At 45.0% G+C, this 18,428-nt stretch overlaps 1 protein-coding gene across 9 annotated transcripts in view; it reads left to right on the top strand.

The window, feature by feature from the left end:
* The window catches only part of TMEM241 (transmembrane protein 241), a 104,854-nt gene that overhangs the window by 24,069 nt on the left and 62,357 nt on the right, over positions 1-18,428 (top strand). For all 9 annotated transcript variants that reach the window (XR_004620071.1, XM_034641981.1, XM_034641978.1 and 6 more), the window contains 2 exons: positions 334-415; positions 13,606-13,683. Coding sequence is in view for 8 of the 9 variants with exons in the window: in XM_034641981.1 (XP_034497872.1) it covers positions 334-415; positions 13,606-13,683 (160 nt within the window). In the remaining variant the exon portion in view is untranslated. The remainder of the gene's footprint in view (positions 1-333; positions 416-13,605; positions 13,684-18,428) is intronic.

The raw sequence follows: 18,428 nt of genomic DNA, 5'->3' as shown, positions 1-18,428 counted from the left end.
AAAGCTTCTGGCTACTTAAAATCCAAAGAATAATGTTCATTGCCCCTTAAAAAAAAATCAGATCTGTTCTTTCCCCCAAACTGCAGGAACCCATTGTCCAGCTCCAGCTTGTCTGTGCCTTACTGTGGGCTGGGGAACAGGCAGGCTGTGGCCGGATGGCTCTTCAGCCTCCCTCACTCTCAGTGGACACAGACACATCACACTTCACAGGCCACTCAGAGATGTTAAGACAAGCACCATCGTCGTAGTTGGTCATCTGAAGGGTCATGCCTCTCACTAGGTCCTTTGGACAGGAAGTGACAGAAATATGATGGCCTCTTTCCCTCTTTCCAGATCTGATGTTTCGACTTGGCTTCCTGCTTCGGTGCTGTTTGTGGGTATAATCTATGCTGGTTCCAGAGCATTATCCAAACTGGTAAGTGTTGGAGACTTTTTAGAGAGACAGTTTCTCTTTCCTGCTCCCCTTTGCTTTTTAACTTATTGCACCTTGGATCAATAGGGGACAGCACATCAGCTTTCATAATGGTACAGCTAGATTGGAGAACAACGTGGGGTTTTTTACCCCTTTCCCTGAATCGAGGATAACCAGATAACAGGGTCGGGCCAACTTGTTTTACAAGATGAAGAGGCATAGATGGAGATGCAGGGAGAGAGAGGTGATCTTTATGGAGCCTGACATAGGGCCAGCCCGCTCTGCCCGAACGCAGGCTGTCCTGGGGAGCAGGGAGCGTGGGCTCAGCCTGCTCCTTACTTCTGAAGCACTGTAACTCTGCCCGTTGGTGACGCGGACTGGGGGGTGCTGGCTCAGTGGCGATGTACATGCCTGGCACAGCATTGGTACCCAGTCCATGGCGACACTAATAAAACAAGTGTCCTCCTGTTCTCTCACCCCAGTCGCCCAGGTTTGAGCTCCTCAAAGGAGGGAACTGTAAAGAATAAACTTCTTCCAGTTATGTTATATGAAAATATAAAAATTTAGTTATTTTTCCATCAGAAGAGAATCCAGTGATACTGCCAATGACCAGAGACTCAGAACGAGGTTTACAATCAGTAATGCCTCTTTCTGTCTTGTACCCTGACTGCTTATATTGTCTTTATCAGAAAATGATTATGTTCTGACTTTTGGAAAAATGCAAAATTTGTTTAACAATTTAGTCTTTTTATACAAAGTTTGTTGTTATGCTGTTCCCTTAGGTCTCAGATGCGAAAACATTAAAACAAACACAAAATCTGCCTACCTGCACAACAGTATTATTGTTAGGACAACCCTGAAGTTTGCAAAATAGCAGTTGAGAGTTAATAGCAGTGATTAAATCATCATTTTTCTTTCATGATTCATAAGCTTGAGTCATTGGGATGATGTGTCCAATGGGGGAGAAACGTCCTGGGTGGGCCCAAGAAATGACCCACAGCACAATTGGTGCTCAGCCCAGAACCTGAGACTTGCACTGGCTTCCTGCTGCCCCTTCTCCATTCTGTCAGCTTGTGTGTCTGCTGCTTCGCTTTACACCTGCTGGCCTGCAGAGGGCGCTCCCCCTCGTATAGCAGAATACAGGTGTTGACAAAAACTGCATTTTTTTAAAGTTTTAATTTAAATTCCAATTAGTTAACATACAGTGTAATATTAGCTTCAGGTGTAGAATTTAGTGATTCAACACTTCATGCAACACCCAGCGCTCATCACAACAGGTGCACTACTGAATCCCATCACAGATACAAGCCATCCCCCAATCCCCCTCCCATCTGGTAACCAGCAGTGTGTTCTCTGCAGTTAAGAGTCCGTTTCTTGGTTTGCCTCTATGTTTGTTTGAAAAACAATGTATTCTTGTTCAAAGGCTTTCAAAATTTCTTATAGGATCTGGGTAGTTATAGATGTCAGAATTTTGAAGTTTGAATAACTCTTGTGCTAATAATAACAATTTTTTTGTTTGTACAGTGCTTTTTTGGCATGTTTCCATAGTGATTTCCTCTGTATCTTTTTATGTGATTCTCAGTCACCTGACAGGCGGCGGATGAGGCAGATGTTAATCACCTGACAGAGGAAGGAACTCAGGTGTGAAAAGTCTTGAACCTGCCTCTAGCCCCAGCTCATGGCAGCTGCTCTGACTCCAGACTTTTTGCCTTTTCAGATTCGTCTCTTTAGGGCCAGCATATGTGGATTTTAGAATAGCCCAGGGTAGAGTAGTCAGGTGTAACTTTAGACTCTATTAGTTCCAAGTTATACAATGCTCATAAATTATTCTAAGCAAAAAGGAAATGAACTGGTTCATAGAATTGAAAAGCTGTATATCAGGCAAGGCTTGATCCAGAGGTTCCAATGACATTCTCAGAACCCAGTTTCTGTCTCTCTGTCTTTTAGTTCTGCTCTGTCTCTGCTCCATTTCAGAGCCAGGCTCTCCCCTCATGGGTGTTGTTGACTTCAGGCTCACATCCTCACAACACGAAGTCTAATAGAAAGAGACTCTTCCTCGTAGCTCCTGCAGGAATCTCAGGATTCACTCTGAATACGTCAGGGCCACTCCCCTTCCCAGGTCTGCAAGCTAACCAGGAAGATGGAATTATGCTGATTGGTCGGCCCTGGATCCTGGCCTTCCTGAACCATTCACTGTGGCTGCAGAGACTTGGAGCACTGCTGGGCCAGCCCTGCTCATACAGGATCCCTGCCTGGATCCCATAGACTGAGAGAGGGTGTAACTATCCTTGATATTGGGATGCTTTACCAAAAGAGGGATAAGGATACTAGGTAGCCTCAAATCCCTCAGAAGTCCATTGTAAAGGTCAGTCCAGTACATTCTCAGGCAGATGGGGAGTTCTGTAACCAAGCACAATGCTTCTCGAAGTGTGATCCGCATGTGGTGTCAGTCTGCAAGCTTGTTAGCTGCCCGTAAGGAGATTGTGCCAGAATGTACATCAACTTTGGCACTAAACACACTGTTTAGTTGAGCTGACCCTTTTTTTTCATAGCAAGACTTTTTGAAAAAGGAAGCAGTGCACTGATTTACCTTCTGGCTCGAGCTCCTTATTTTGGGGGAGGACTGGTACTGTCAGTGGCCCTGGCCTAGGGCACAGCCTTCTTTAAAGGGTAAGAAGAAGCTTTTGCAATTCAAACTCTTTGAGCAAAGGAAAACAAGCAAAACCCAAATATACCCAATTAGAGTAGGAGGAGCACAGAAGAGAGACACTCGTTATTGTTTTTGAGTGAAATAACAACCCAGCATCTTTTCTTTGTTTTCTGAATTTTTTGTTTTTACATAGTTGCTTACAAATTTATAGAGTGGGTTAAACACGAGGCACTCATACAGCTTGTGTTAGATAGAAAACAGGCATCCATATGCTGGTGCCAAGCTGTCAGTGTAATGAATCCACAAGGAATTGGGGGAAAGTGCTCCGTTAAAGGCGTGGGTGTATTGTTATGCAGAACACTTTCGAGGGAGTTCTGCTCCATAAAGCCCTCCATTATCTGACAAGATTTTGAAGCTCTGTTCTTCTGATGTGCAACTCCGAAGAGGAAGCTGGTTTAACTCTGTAAAAGGCACAGCAGGGAAAACTCTACTGATTTTTCTACCTCACAACCGAATCATATACAGAGTTAAGGGAAAGGGGTTATTCTTGGGGCTATCCATTCAGCAAATATTTATCAGGGATCTGGGATCTACTATGTGCTAGGTGCTGAAAGACAAATAAGAGATGGTTCCTGACCTTGAGGTGTTAGTATGTGCCGGGCCCTTTCCATCGCCCCTCTTCCTGACATATGAAGTCAGACTTAATTACTCCCACTTACAGATGAGAAAACTGAGATCCAAATTATTTGGCCAAGGTCAACAACGCATAAATGTTAAAGCGGAGGTGCAAACCCAAACCTGTCCAGCCACAACAGTTCATCTCCAAAAGTTACCCTCTTTCCCCCCTAAATCACTTCAACTAGGGGAGATCAGCCCATGAGGACTGTGCGGCGGGGGGGGGGGGGGGGGGGGGGGGTGGTGGTAGAGAGGGCCCGTGTATTTGCTGTCCCTTCTACTTGGATTAATTTGGGTCAGCTTCTCCAGCTATCCTATGCTGAATAAGGTCCCAGGTGGTGATGGTTCTGATGGCGTGAGTGTCGGTCTTCGGAGGGTCAGTACAACCTTGACCAGTCATCAATACTCTTGCTGTAATTTCCCAGCCGAAGCCTGGTCAGCCTACACAGGATTGCCTCAAAGCCTGTGCTGGTGAGGGTGTAGAACAGATGTGCAAAGTCAGACAATAGTGAGCTTGCCAGTGAGAAGCCATCCTGGTGTTGGTGATCTGGCTGCTCAAACCATGTCGTTTTCTTGCCTCGGGGAAGCCAGGGTCCCTCATTGCAGGACTCTGCAAATCCAAGTTAAGGCATCTTGACAGGACTGCTCTTGATTTCTCACCCAGCTCTTTGGTCTTGGTCCTTTCCTAACTGCTTGTCAGGGTTTGTCTTCCACGAGCATGATATTCGCTCCACATGTTGCAATGGAGATTGGATGGGGTGTTGGTGAAGAAACACACATGGATAATTAGACCCAGATGGAGCAAATTAGTTAAGCAAACTAGAGCCCATGAGTCCCCCTCCCCATTTGTTTGGCTTGAATATAACATGAAGGAACTTGGATCTGCAAAGGAGAAGAATGTCACTGTTGTTGTAGAATGGAGACTCTTCCTCTAATGTTTGCTGTTACTGCTCATTTGAGGCAGCTTTCCTTCTTTTCCATGTTGTTTTCTTACCAGAGCTCACCAGAGTCCATTTGCGAGGATTGCTTTTTAAGGTGTAGATTCAGTGGCGAAATAGGAAACCTTTCCTCTGGATTTTAGTTATCTTCTTGCTCCATATAAAGAGGATGTTCTCAGGGCACCTCGGTGGTTCAGTCAGTTAAGTATTCAACCCCTGATTTCAGTTCAGGTCATGATCTCAGGGTCGTGAGATTGAGCCCTGCATCAGGCTCCATGCTCAGTGGGGAGTCTGCTTGGGATTCTCTCCCTCAGCCCCCTTCCCCCGCTCACCCTCTTTCTCTAAAATAATAAATAAATTTTTAAAGATGATGTTCTCCGTAACCCTTACAAAATGACTTATTAAAACAGGGCTCTGAGGGGAAAGCTTTACGACATTAGATTTGCCAGTGGTTTCTTGGATACAACACCAAAGACACAGGCAACAAAAGAAAAAATAGAAATATTGGACTTCATCGAAATGAAAAACTTCAGTACATCAAAGGCCACTATCAACAGAGTAAAAAGGCAACCCACTGAATGGGAGAAAGTATTCGCAAATCATTTATCTGATAAGGGATGTGGAAATAAACTTTTAGGCCCAAGATGGAGCTCCTCCTTTCTGGGGTGCTATATCGGTAAAGCAAAGTTCAGCATTCCTGGAAATGCTCCGCTTGACCAGAAACACAGTCCATCTAGACAACCAATCCCAAACACCAAGGCAGCTCTGGGTTCTATACTTCCTTGTTCCTTGATCTTCCTAAATAAGGTCAGATACTCCATCCCAGCGAATCATGGAATTTCCCCATTGCCACTACTCATGTTTCATAAAACTTATTCTTGCCCAGGACCCCTTGGGAAGAGGGCTCCACTGCTTCTGAGGCACCATACTCCCCCAACCCAAGGATTGTTTTCCCTTGAATAAAGGACATTAGACTTGTTACGAAATTGTTTTAGTTTTATCATTCAACAGGGATTAAGACCCAGAATATAGAGATACGTCCTCAACTCAACAACGAAAACCAACCCAATTCAAAAATGGCCAAAGGACTTGAATAGACATTTTTCCAGAGAAGATGTACAGATGGCTGATAAGCTCAGGAAAAGATACTCAGCATCATTAATCATTAGGGAAATGCAAATCAAAACCGTAATGAGATACTACTTCACACCCATTAGGATGGCTTTCATCAAAAAACCAGATAATAACCAGTGCTGGTAAGGATGTGGAGAAATTGGAACCCTTGGACACCGTTGTTGGGAATCTAAACTGGTGCGGCTACTCTGGAAAACATTAGGATGGTTCCTCAAAAAATTAAAGATAGACTTACTGTGTGATCCAGCAATTTCACTTCTGGGTTTATACCCTCAAAAAATTGAAAGCAGGGAGTTGATATTTGTGCCCCTGTGTTCATGGCAGCATAATTTACAATAGCCAAAAGTTGGAAGCAACCCAAGTGTCCACGGATGGGGGAGAGGATAAGCAAAATGGGGCAGATGCATGCCGTGGAATATTATCTAACCTTAAGAAGGAAGGAAATCCTGACACATGGAACACCGTAGATGAACTTTGAGGACAGCATGTTAAGTGAGATAAGTCAGTCACGAAAGGACAAATACCATCTGATTGCACGTCTGTGAGGTGCTTAGAGTGGTCGAAATCATAGAGACAGAAAGCAGAATGGTGTTTGCCAGGGACTGGAGGGAGGAGAGAATGAGGAGTTAGTATTTAATGGGGACAGAGTTTGAATTTTGTAAGATGAAGGAGTTCCGGAGCTAGAAGGTGGTGATGGCTGCATGGCTCTGTGAATGTCCTTCATGCCACTGAACTGTGCACCTAAAAATGGTTGAAATGGTAAATTTTACGTGTAAATTTTACCTCAATGTAAAAAATGTATTTATTAAAAAAAAAAAACCCTGGGCTCTGATAGAGGTTTTCTTGAGGATTATATGAAGAGGAGGGGATGATAACAGGTTCTCACTCGCTTTGCTCAGAATTCCTTTGGGCGCCATAGAATATGCACATTTGGTTTGACTCATTCATTTCTTTGCACTTGGGTAAAAAGTATGAGAAAAATAACAATTCACAGAGAGCAGGCCAGTCTGCCCTGTGTTCTGGCCTGTACATTTATGCCGCCATGTGAATGAGATGGAGCAACCTTCTGTTCCTTGAGCCTTTTCTTTTTTCTTTTTTTTTTTTTAATTATTATGTTCAGTTAGCCACCGTGTAAGTACATCATTAGTTTCTGATGTAGTGTTCAGTGATTCATTAGTTATGTATCTTATGCCCAGGCATCTCACCAAGGTGGAAGAACCCCTGGTATTTTAAAATGTGCATTTCTGGGGCAACTGGATGGCTTCGTCAGTTGAGCGTCTGCCTTCAGCTCAGGTCATGATCTCAGGGTCCTGGGATCGAGCCCCGTGCCGGGCTCCTTGCTCAGCAGGGAGTCTGCTTCTCCCTCTCCCTCTGCTTCCCTGCTCCTGTTCTCTCACTTACTCTATCTCAAATAAGTAAATAAAATTTTTTAAAAATGTCCATTTCTTATACAATAAGACCCGTAAGACAGAGGCCAGCTACTTTAGGTGATGAACAAATGAACGATAGAGACAGCCTCCAGACTGGTACTGGAGATACACCAGCCGGTGGGGAGTCTGGTACTCTGCACTTCAGGGCTTTGCTATATAATGATAAAATAGTAAGATTAACAAAATTAACACTTAAATTTAATCACGCAAGTCAACTTATGAATGTATTCATGGATATGTACATATACTTATTCAAATACCTCACCATCTTCCAAAAAGGATGGGTGGTGGCTTAAAAGAATAATTAAGATAGACATTTTCTTTTTAAATAAGCTCTGCACCCAGCGTGGAGCCCAACACAGGGCCTGAACTCACAGCCCGGAGATCAGGATCTGAGCTGAGATCAAGAGGCGGACGTTTAACTAACTGGGTGACCCAGGAGCCCCCAAATAGACATTTTAATGAACAGAATTTTATAAGAAATCTAGGTACAGAAAAGCAGAAGAACTAGATGAGGCCACGGAGAGACTTAGCACATAGGAATTTTTGTTGTAATATCCTACAAAATAAATGCAGATGGGGCCTGAATTCAATTTTCAGCATTCTGTAGCCAAATAAAGAAGTGACGAGACTTGGGGAGTCTCCTTCTCCCTCTGCCCCTCCCGCTGCTCATGCTCTCTCTCTCTCTCTCAAATAAATAAATAAAATCTTCTTAAAAATAAAAAAGAAGTTAAGGACTCTCCTCAGTGCTTGTAAGGTAAGAGCGGAGGTCATTGCTACACCAGTTCCACAGAGCCTAACGTACAACGGTGGTGACTCGTTATGTTGTACACCCAAAACTAATGTAACGTTGTGTGTCCCTGATCCTCAGATTTAAAAAGTTGCAAAGAAAACCAGAGTGAGGTCACTGCTGAAGAAGAGCAGAGCTTCCTTGCTCTCAGGTTCTGAGTCCTCAAAAGAGGTAGATGGGGCCACTTAGTGAGGCAGGGTCTTCCACAACCCCCTTATAACGAACACAGTGACAACTTGGTTTCTAGGGTTCTTAGAGCATTTTTGGATGCGTGATGAAATAGCAAATCAGTAGGAGCAGTTTTCTGGGGCTAAAACTGCTACCCTGCTTATTCGCAGACTGCCCTCAGGGAACCCTCAAGGAACATTGTTTCCAGCGGGCGTGCTTTGGATAAAAATTGGGTAGCCTACGGGTCAGGCCTGGAGTGCAGTTATTCTCTCTTGTAGATTATACCCACATGTACATACTTAAAAATCACCCAAAGAGAAGATAGGATTGACATTCTTTTACAAAAATTAAGAAACCGACCCAGGACTCCACTTGGAAAAGGGAGGCATCGGCATCTGCAGTGACCCAAGGCCATGCCCGTGCGCAGGGCCGGGATTTTCCATAGAAAACTGTTCTAACTCAGGCCCAACACCTGAACAAATAACAATCAAGGCCTCAAAATTCCATTCTGGAAAGCATGGGCATATTGAAAAGTTTTAAGTAATAGATACCAATTTCTCTTCACAGCCAAAGAAAAATAAATGTCCAATGGTACTTGGATAAGATGTTGAATTTTAAGCTAATGAAGTCTAAGAATAAATTAGTTGCAAATTGTGCCCCTAAGTAACTAAATGAATTGGCCTGCAGTGTAGTTGAATTTGATTAATTACCTTTTGTGTCAAAAATGATGTGAGCTTTATAGTAGTTGATCTTGGCCACTTTCCTGATGAAAGATGGTAGGACCTTTTGTGGTTGAGGCCATTCCTAGAGTCCTGACAACACGAAGAACATACTTCTGTTTCTGTTCTCTTTAGCAGCAAGCAAGTATATAGATTTTCTAAAAGTGGTTTTCAAGCTATTAATAGGCAGGTTAAAAAAGAGAACCAAAATATATTCCTCCATTTTCTCATCTGCATAATGGGGATATTAATAGTATCTACCTCATAGAGTTATTATGACAATTAAGTATGCAAAAGCAGTTAGAATAGCAGCTAGCATGTAAAAAGCATTCAATATATCTTAGCTATTATTATGGCTATTATCATGGCTGTTATCATTTCTCAGAACTTTCGTCTGATTTGACGTAAGTTAAGTCCTGCTGAACCTCACTCCATAAGATAATAAAGGGCAGGTTTTCTTTCTTTATTTTTTTCAAAGGGCAGGTTTTCCAAAAGAATCAGCCACTTGGCGGTCTCCTGATGGATAGCATAGTTCACAGACTGGGACTTGTACAGAGTTAGAGGCCAAGGAAAATCAGTAATTGAAGTTTGCAAACTGCGTTAATAGTTGTTTTTCATAGACCTCTACAGAGGCTGAAATCGTCCATTGTAGAATTCCTGTTTCTAAAGCCTGCTAGCTTCTCAGTAGAAAAGTGGCTTGAGAAATCCAGATTTAAATTTGTTAAAGTAGAAATGGAAACTGTCCTTTAAATCATGTCATAGAGTTTACTCTGGGTTTGTGTATTTTAGATCATACCAGTATTCTTACTGGAGGAAGCGGACTGGCGGGATTTGAAACACACCAGTCGTACTCGACTTTGTGGAGAGTTGTAGGGCCAGGAAGGTTACCCTGGGGGCTTGCTGTAATTGGGGTGTCATAGCCTCGAGGTTAGGAGCATGGGCTTTGCCATTAGAGAAGCCTGGATGGGAGCCACAGCTCTGGCCCTGAACTAGCCGTGAGCACTCAGCAAGTTGCCTCATCTTCTAAGCATGGGGTTCCTTGTCTATAAAGCAAGGTAATAGCACCCACTAATTGAGTTGTTGGAAGGAGATTTAAATAAGAGAATGCAATTAAAATAATTAGCACTGTGTCCAACACATTGTTGGTAGCTCTCATTAGTGTGCTTGAAAATCAATTCTGTGTGTGTCGATAGATCCTTTTCCAGAATGTGATTAGAGCAGGGCCTAGGGAGATGGGAAAACCTAGTCATGGTTTATTAAAATTGAGAAAATCAGCCTTCTTGAGGTCTAGAGTCAGGGTCTAGAATGCCTAAATCTGGTCTCCTTTACTGGCTTTATAGTCAAGGAGGCAAAAGCATTTTTAAAAAGGTCTTAATTTTAAATAAATAGCATCCAGATCACGCTTTTATATTCATTTCATGGACACATAATTAACCTTTCCAAGATTTTCTTTGCTATCTTCTTAAGCCAAGAACTGGAAGGCCAGGCCCTAAGTTTGCCAAACATAGGCCTAATGGATAAGGCCAGTGGAAAAAAATCTCTTTAACAATCTTAAAACACGTAAAAATTAATTCAAAATATAAAAATTTAAGAGGAATAAAAAGAAGCACAAAAGATAAATGAAAAATTAGGAAATAATAAAGTATAATTTTTTAACTTCACTTTTAAAAAAAATTTTAATTCCAGTGTTGTCAATGTACCGTGTTGTACTAGTTTCAAGTGGACAATATAGTGATTCAGCATAACCCGGTGCTCATCACAGGTGCACTCCTTAATCCCCATCACCTATTTCCCTCATACTCCCACCCACCTCCCCTCTGGTAACCATCAGTTTGTTCTCTACAGTGAAGAGTCTGTTTCTAGGTTTGTCTCTCTCTCTTTTTTCCTTTGTTTGTTTTGTTTCTTAAATCCAACATGTGAGTGAAATCATATGGTATTTGTCTCTGTGACTGACTTATCTCCCTTAGCATTATACTCCCTGGTTTCATCCATGCTGTTGCAAATGACAAGATTTCATTCTTTTTTATGGCTGAATAATACTCCATTATATATACATATATATAAACCACCTCTTCTTTATTCATCTATCAATGGGCACTTGGGCTGCTTCCATAATTTAGCTATTGTAAATAATGCTGCTATAGACATTGGGTGCATGTTTCCCTTTGAATTAGTGTTTTTGTATTTTTGGGTAGATACCCAGTAGTGTGTTTGCTGGATCATAGAGTAATTCTATTTTTAACTTTTTGAGGAACCTCCATACTGTTTTCCACAGTGGCTACACCAGTTTGCATTCCCAACAACAGTGCATGAGGGTTCCTTTTACTTGCCAACACCTGTTGTTTCTTTTCTTCTTGAGTCTAGCCATTCTGACAGGTGTGAGGTGATATCTCATTGTAGTTTTGGTTGCATTTCCCTGATGATGAGTGATGTCGAGCATCTTTTCATGTGTCTGTTGGCCATCTGTAAGTCTTCTTTGTCTGTTCATGTCTTCTGCCCATTTTTAATTGGATTATTTGTTAAAGTATGATTTTATTATTTTTTATGTATTTATTTTTATAAAGTATAATTTATTTATTTTTTTTTTAAGATTTTTTAAATTTATTTATAAGACAGAGATAGAGACAGCCAGCGAGAGAGGGAACACAAGCAGGGGGAGTGGGAGAGGAAGAAGCAGGCTCATAGCAGAGGAGCCTGACGTGGGGCTCGATCCCATAACGCCGGGATCACGCCCTGAGCCGAAGGCAGACGCTTAACCGCTCTGCCACCCAGGCGCCCCTATAAAGTATAATTTAAAAGGAAAAGAACAGTTTGAGTTGCACCTTTAATGAAAGATAAATTAAGAGTAGAAAACGTTACAAAGGCAGGAATATGGAAGGCAAGAACTCCAAAAGAAATAAAATAGTGCAAGTTAGAACAAAATACTAAAATAGGGCAGAGCTACAAAGTTATAAGAGTTTTAAAAACAAGGTAAAAATATATCCTCCAAAAAGATAAAGAATAGATCCATCTGGAAGTAGGCGAGCGGCATGATCTTAAGTGGGTCCTCCAAGCTGGAATGATTTCCCTTTTCAGGGCCCCGTCGAGGCTGCTGAGGGTGGGCTACCTGTTAATACTGACCACCTTTTGTGCAGTGCTCCCAAGCCACTCATCTAGGTCCTTTACCTCCTTCCTCTGTCATTCCTCCCAGGTGCTCTGGGCTGTAGGTATAGTTGTCCCCACACAGAGGAGCAAACTAAGGTTTGCCTATGCTCGGTTTCACCTATGCTCCGTCTTTTTCTGCCTCTCAGGAAATATTGCCGTCATCGTCAACAACAGAGACAATAACAAAATCCCATGCCCTTTAATCCTTTCTGCTCACCAGGTCAAAATTAGCCACCAAATTAGGAGAGACAGCCATTCTTAGCAAACAGCCCAGCGATTGTAAACGGGCAGTGACTGTTCTGTGTACCTTAATAACCCTCTGGAGTGTTAGGGGTTTTTTAATTATATCTTTTTCCCCCTCCCTTTTTTTTTTTTTTTTTTTGGTTCAAAGTTGATCCTGGTTTTTCAGTTCAGTCTCCTAAATATTTCCTTAATGCGGATACCCGCTTTTTCATTGCCACTACCAAGTTCAGGCCACCATCTTGCCATTCCTTGTATTAGTTTCCCATGGCCCCTGTAACAAATAACCACTATCTGGTGGCTTAAAACAGCAGAAACTGATTCTCTTCAGTTGTGGAGGCCAGAAGTCCGAAATCAGTGTTACTGTGCCCAAATCAAGGTGTGGGAGCGGGGCCACAGTGCGAGAATCCACTCCTTGGCTCCTGCCGCTTCTGGCATTTCTCACCTTGTGGCCGCATCACTCCAGTCCTTGGCTCTCTGGTCATGTTGCCTCCCCCTCTGTGTCAAATCCCTTGTCTTTCTCTTACAAATACCTGTATTCGCATTAGGGCCTACCCAGATAGCCCAGGGCAAACTCCCCATCTCAAGGTTCTGAACAATCACAATTGCAAAGAGCCACGGGAAGTGACATTCACAGGTCCCAGGGATTAGAGTGGGACACTGGGAGCCCAAGCTCCTTTAAACATATGGATCAAATCATGTCATTGCCTTGAAACTCTTCAGCGGTTCCTTGGCTCTTGGCACTGTCCTGACTCCCTGAGATGGCCTGATGACCTCTCCCCCTTCCTCTCCCCAGCTTCTCCCTTCACGGTCCACCGCTCAGCCCCACCCCCACCCCTGTTCCCGGAGGAGGAGCCCGTTCACTCTCGCCTGGGCAGCAGCACCCCCTGCCTCCTCTTGGTTGGCTCACTCCAGTTAGTTTGTCATTCTGTTCTCATTTAGCCAATGGACTCGCTTCCTCTCCCCACGAGGGGAAGGTGCGCCTTTTTGTGTATCCCACGAGAGCGCTTACCTCGATAGGGACACATCCACCCTGGGCATGGGATTGTTTCCTGCACCTGGCACTGCACCTGACACACAGTAGGTGCTTAATAAATATGTGTTGAGCCTCTGCATCCACCTTGCCAAGAATAATACTACACCAGAGAGCACTAATCCACGCGGAAGAGTTTTTGCTGGAGAGGATTATGTATGTGAATGCCAAAAGTTCCCACGGCTTGTTATTTTTAAGCAGAAATCAAGTATTATGTAATTATGGGATCAAAGAAAACATTTTCATGCTTATTACATTCTGTTTTCTTTCAGGCCATTCCTGTGTTTCTCACTTTGCATAATGTAGCTGAAGTTATCCTCTGTGGGCACCAGAAGTGTTTTCGGAAAGAGGTAAATGATAATGCAAAATGCTAGTTTCGCTTCCCTTGCTTTAAATTTCAAAGATGCACCTTTTCTTATGGCCCAAATTAGTGCCTACCTTTTCCTGCCATCTGTTTCCTGACAGTGGTCAAGACTGCCTGGCAGGCGTCACTCCTTTCAAGGATCATGTTTTCGACATGGGGGTAGTCGTGGATCTGAAGGGCACTCAGCTGCAGCTCAGGGCAGAGCGAGCACCTTGGGATACAAGGAGGAGTTTCCTCTGGGCCAAGGAGTGGGGGCGGGGGGCAGCCTTCCCGCGCACCGCGCATCCCAGGGCCGCTGGGAAATATATGGCAGAGCTTCGCATAGGGTGCCAGGAGCATCAGCCCACCCCGGGGGAGTCCCCTTCGCTTCCGAGCCCAGCTCCGTGTCACACCAGTCGGAGCAAATGTCTTCACCTTCTGTGCTTCCACCTGGGAAAGGGGGATGGTAATGACGGCCAGCTCCTACGGTTGCTGGGAGCACACAGCGAGGCCCCCGTGTTAAGGGCGCCCAGCAGTTTCTGGCGCGGAGTAGGTGCTCTGCACGGGTTTGGTATATTTATTAACATTGGTGGTGGTTTTAGTTTGGTTCCTCTTTTGGGAGTTCTTTCTTTCTAACATCTGCCCGTTCGAAGTGGTTTCATCTACAGTTCTGGAAGTTTTCAGCTAGAGAGGCTAGTTGGCCATTCAGGCAGCTCACTTCTTACAGGTATGCAGGAGAGAGAGGTGTCTTTCCCGTGGCCGGGGCCCTTCCGTACACCCGCGCACCCTGTTGTCCCCACCTGCTCCTCGCAAGCAGCTCCGAGGAGAGCTAACGTCTCTCCCTCTCTGCTGCCTTTCTTCCCTCAGCCCATAGACAATCCGTGTTCTCAGGCCCCCGAGGATAGAGCAGGCCCTGGGAGACCCGCTCACCCTACCCCAGCTCTGGAAGGCTGTTTCTCAAACCGTACCAGCGGACTCCCTTGCCGTCCACCCCTCCACCTCCGTCCCACCGCAGCCTTGCCCTCCCCCAGCACAGCGCCTGAGGGAGGGTTGGGTTCGGAGCTGTCCACGGCCTTGTGTCCCTCTCGCCTCCTGCCTGGTCCTGCTTCTGCCCCCACCTTTACCCTGAAGTTGCTCTGGCTGAAGTCCCTGATGCCTGCATTGATGGGACTCTGTTGGCCTTTCACGCCATTCATCACCAGGTTTACCGCTGCCTTCCCCTGAGTCTCTTGGCCCCCGTGACCCGCTGGTTCTCTTCCCTGGTCTCGGGCTCCTCCTCCTCCTTCCTTCGTCTGCCCGATAGGGGCTCCCAGGGCTCTGTGTCAGGAGCCCTTTGTTCCCACGCACACACTTTCTGGACAGTCTCATCCACACCCATGGCAGCATCCCCCTCAGTTCACCGGTGACTCCTGTGTCCTATGTCCAGCCCATACCTCTCTCTTGCGCTCAGACCCCCATGGCTGCCTCTGGCTCTCCCCGCAGCTGTTTCCTGGGCATATGAAAGGCAAAGGAACCACACTGGAACTGCTCTGTTTTCACAGCCTGCTTCTTAATTGGTGATCCTGATTCTGGTCATCACCACCCACGTCAGAAACATAGGGGTCCCTTTAGAGTCCTGCTCTGGTCTTCCCCCCCCCCCCCGTTTCTGAATCTGTCGCCTCCTCTCCATTCCTACTCTGCTGCCACGTGGATTCAGGTCCTCATCTGTTTTTCAGGGCTCCCTGGCTAGGGGCCAAATGAGAGCTTGCTCCCCTGAACCCTCGGGCAGCTAAGTAGGGTGTGGGGTGAGCAGTCCTGGCTTAGATGGTTACCATGTTCTGTGCGCACCATCACCGGCCTTCACCTGCCAGATGTACGCTGTGCCTGGCTGGTTGCCCTGCCTCTTCCCACACTCCCCTTCCTCCACACCGCACCCAAGTGACCCTCTGAAACAGATCTGATCATGTCCCCCCACGTAGATGGGGGCTGGCCATGACCTGCATGGAGGCATGCAAAGATGCCATACACCTCTCGGGTTTTAGAAAATCCAGCCACAATCAAACTTCTCATTTTTCCTGGACCATGTCAGCGAACCTCTGACCTGTCAGAGAACCTCTTCAAGCACCCACTCATTCATTCAGAATATTTTTACGTACCTGTATACACGCCCTCTGTGCCAGGTGAGGAAGGCGCATGGTCTCACTGCTCTGGGCTACTCTTACGGAGCATCAGCTGCGCAAATCACGACACTCACCTGCTGGACGCCACTATGGGGAGGTGACATTGAAACAGGCAAAGGCTGATCTGGAGTTCAGCAGGTGGGGCGAAGGGGAGGGCTCCCAGGAAGAGGACGCAGGAGATGAAAAGGACCAGATGGGACCTTGGGGACTTGGCAGGAGTCACTTTGGGCCAGTGTAGCTGGCGCTTGATAAGAAAGAGAGGAGAGCTTAGGATGAGGCTGGGGGCTTAGGACGAGCCTTTGAGGCTGGGCTAGGGATTTGGGGTGTAAGCTGAGTGCAGTGGGAGGCCAGGGGTGGGTGTGAAAGCGCAGAGGGGCTCATCAGATTTATAGTGTCGACAGCTCATCCAGCTGTCTGTGGGGGAGACAGGACTGCAGGAGGTGAGAGGGGCCGCGGGGGCGACTCTCGAGGTCCCACGAGGGAGGCTCTTGGTATTCCAGGCTGGTGTGCACGCAGTTGGAGCCTGACACCTCAGGCACCTCAAGGAGCATGAGCACCTCTCTCTGACACTTTACTTATCACACCACCTTGCGATTTCTGTATTTCATCAATTCTAACACGTGCTGCTTTTTCGCACGTTAAAAAAATATTCACTGGCTGCTGTTGGGATGCTTCTGCAATCAACAGTGTGCCCTGGTCAAATGCTTTCTTTCTTAGAAATATATAAGGAATGGGGGATTTTACACTCGGTGACATCTCAGGTTCAATGAAATGGAATTTCCCTAGGTCTCTGCCTGTTTCCTCTGAGCCCCTCCGCAGGGACCGCAGGGTTGTTGTCTTCGTAGCCCCAGAGTCCAGCCCCAGAACCGCAGCCAAGCTGAATATTCACGAACTAGTCACTGAGGTTCAGCTACTCCCCAAGAGCTGCTCAGCTTCTGGAAGACGGACTCATGCTTCTTATTGACACAGTGGATGCTTTTGTTGTGAATTGAAAATGAAGATTTACGTGCTCTGGGGAAGAGATCCAGGCATCTCTATGGGGTATCGCTTCCTGATGGTCCAGTCAGATCACACAGGCGAGGTTGAGTGTAGGAAACAGGTTAGAGCATCTTCGGGGGTATTTCCATCAGGCAGAGACCAGGGGCCAGACTTCCAGGCTGAGAGGACCTGTCCTTGGAAGAAATTGGATAAACACCAAAATGTTTTGAATCTTCATCTCCATTTCATCCCTAACACTAAACAACATCATTTCTTTTTTTAAAAAATTTTAATTTCAGTACAGTTAACATACAGTGTTGTATTAGTTTCAGGTATACAATATAGTGACTCAACAACTCTAGACATCACTCAGTGTTCATGATAATACACACACGCGCACACACACACACACACACACACACACACACACACCACTTCTTTATCCATTCATCTACTGGGACACTTGGGTTGCTTCCATAATTTGGCTATTGAAATAATGCTGCAGTAAGCATGGGGTGCATATATCTTTTCGAGTTAGGGTTTTCATATTTTTTGGTAAATACTCAGAAGTGGAATTACTGGATCATAGAGTAATTCTATTCTTACTTTTTTGAGGAGCCTCCATACCGTTTTCCACAGTGGCTGCACCAGTTTGCATTCCCAGCAGCGAAGCACAAGTTCTCCTTTTTCTCCACATCCTCCCCAACACTTGTTTCTGGTGTTTTTGATTTTAGCCTTCTGACAGGTGTGAGGTGATATCTGATTGTGGTTTTGACTTGCATTTCCCTGATGATGAGTGATGTTGAACATCTTTTCATGTGTCTGTGTGGCCATCTATATATGTCTTCTTTGAGAAATGTCTGTCTACAACTTCTGCCCATTTTTAATCAGATTATTTGTTCTTTGGGTGTTGAGTTGTACAAGTTCTTTATATATTTTGGGTACTACCCTTTATCAGGTATGTCATTTGCAAATATCTTCTCCCATTCAGTGGGTTGTGTTTTAGTTTTGTTGGTTATTTCCTTAATAAACAATACCATTTCTTGTCAGGGCAAATTAGGAAAATAGTTGCATGAATTATATACCTATTTAGTCATCTTAAAAAACCTTTCTTTTGGGGGCGCCTGGGTGGCTCAGTCGTTAAGCATCTGTCTTTGGCTCAGGGCGTGATCCCGGCGTTCTGGGATCAAGCCCCACATCAGGCTCCTCCGCTAGGAGCCTGCTTCTTCCTCTCCCACTCCCCCTGCTTGTCTCTCTCTTGCTGGCTGTCTCTCTCACTGGCTGTCTCTGTGTCAAATAAATACATAAAATCTTTAAAAAAAAAAAAACACCTTTCTTTCCTTCATGAATGTAATAAACTATAGTAAGTTGCAGAACATGCAGAGGAAGAAAGTCCCGGAAATCAACTGTGATCCTACTTCGCACAGGATACTGCTTTATTCTGTCAGACTTCTATTCAATGCACATATATAGACATACTTATACAAATGATATAATATATCGTATTTTCCATTGATCAATTTGTCAGGAATCTCTATTCATGTCCTCATTCCACTCCATATGGAACATGATGTGTTGGCCAATCCCTGTTTCTAGACTTGTAGGTGGCTTCTAG

This window comes from Ailuropoda melanoleuca, chromosome 14, assembly GCF_002007445.2.
Source record: "Ailuropoda melanoleuca isolate Jingjing chromosome 14, ASM200744v2, whole genome shotgun sequence".
In the NCBI taxonomy this organism is placed as follows: Eukaryota; Metazoa; Chordata; class Mammalia; order Carnivora; family Ursidae; genus Ailuropoda; species Ailuropoda melanoleuca.
This window is presented reverse-complemented; position numbering and strand designations above follow the sequence as displayed.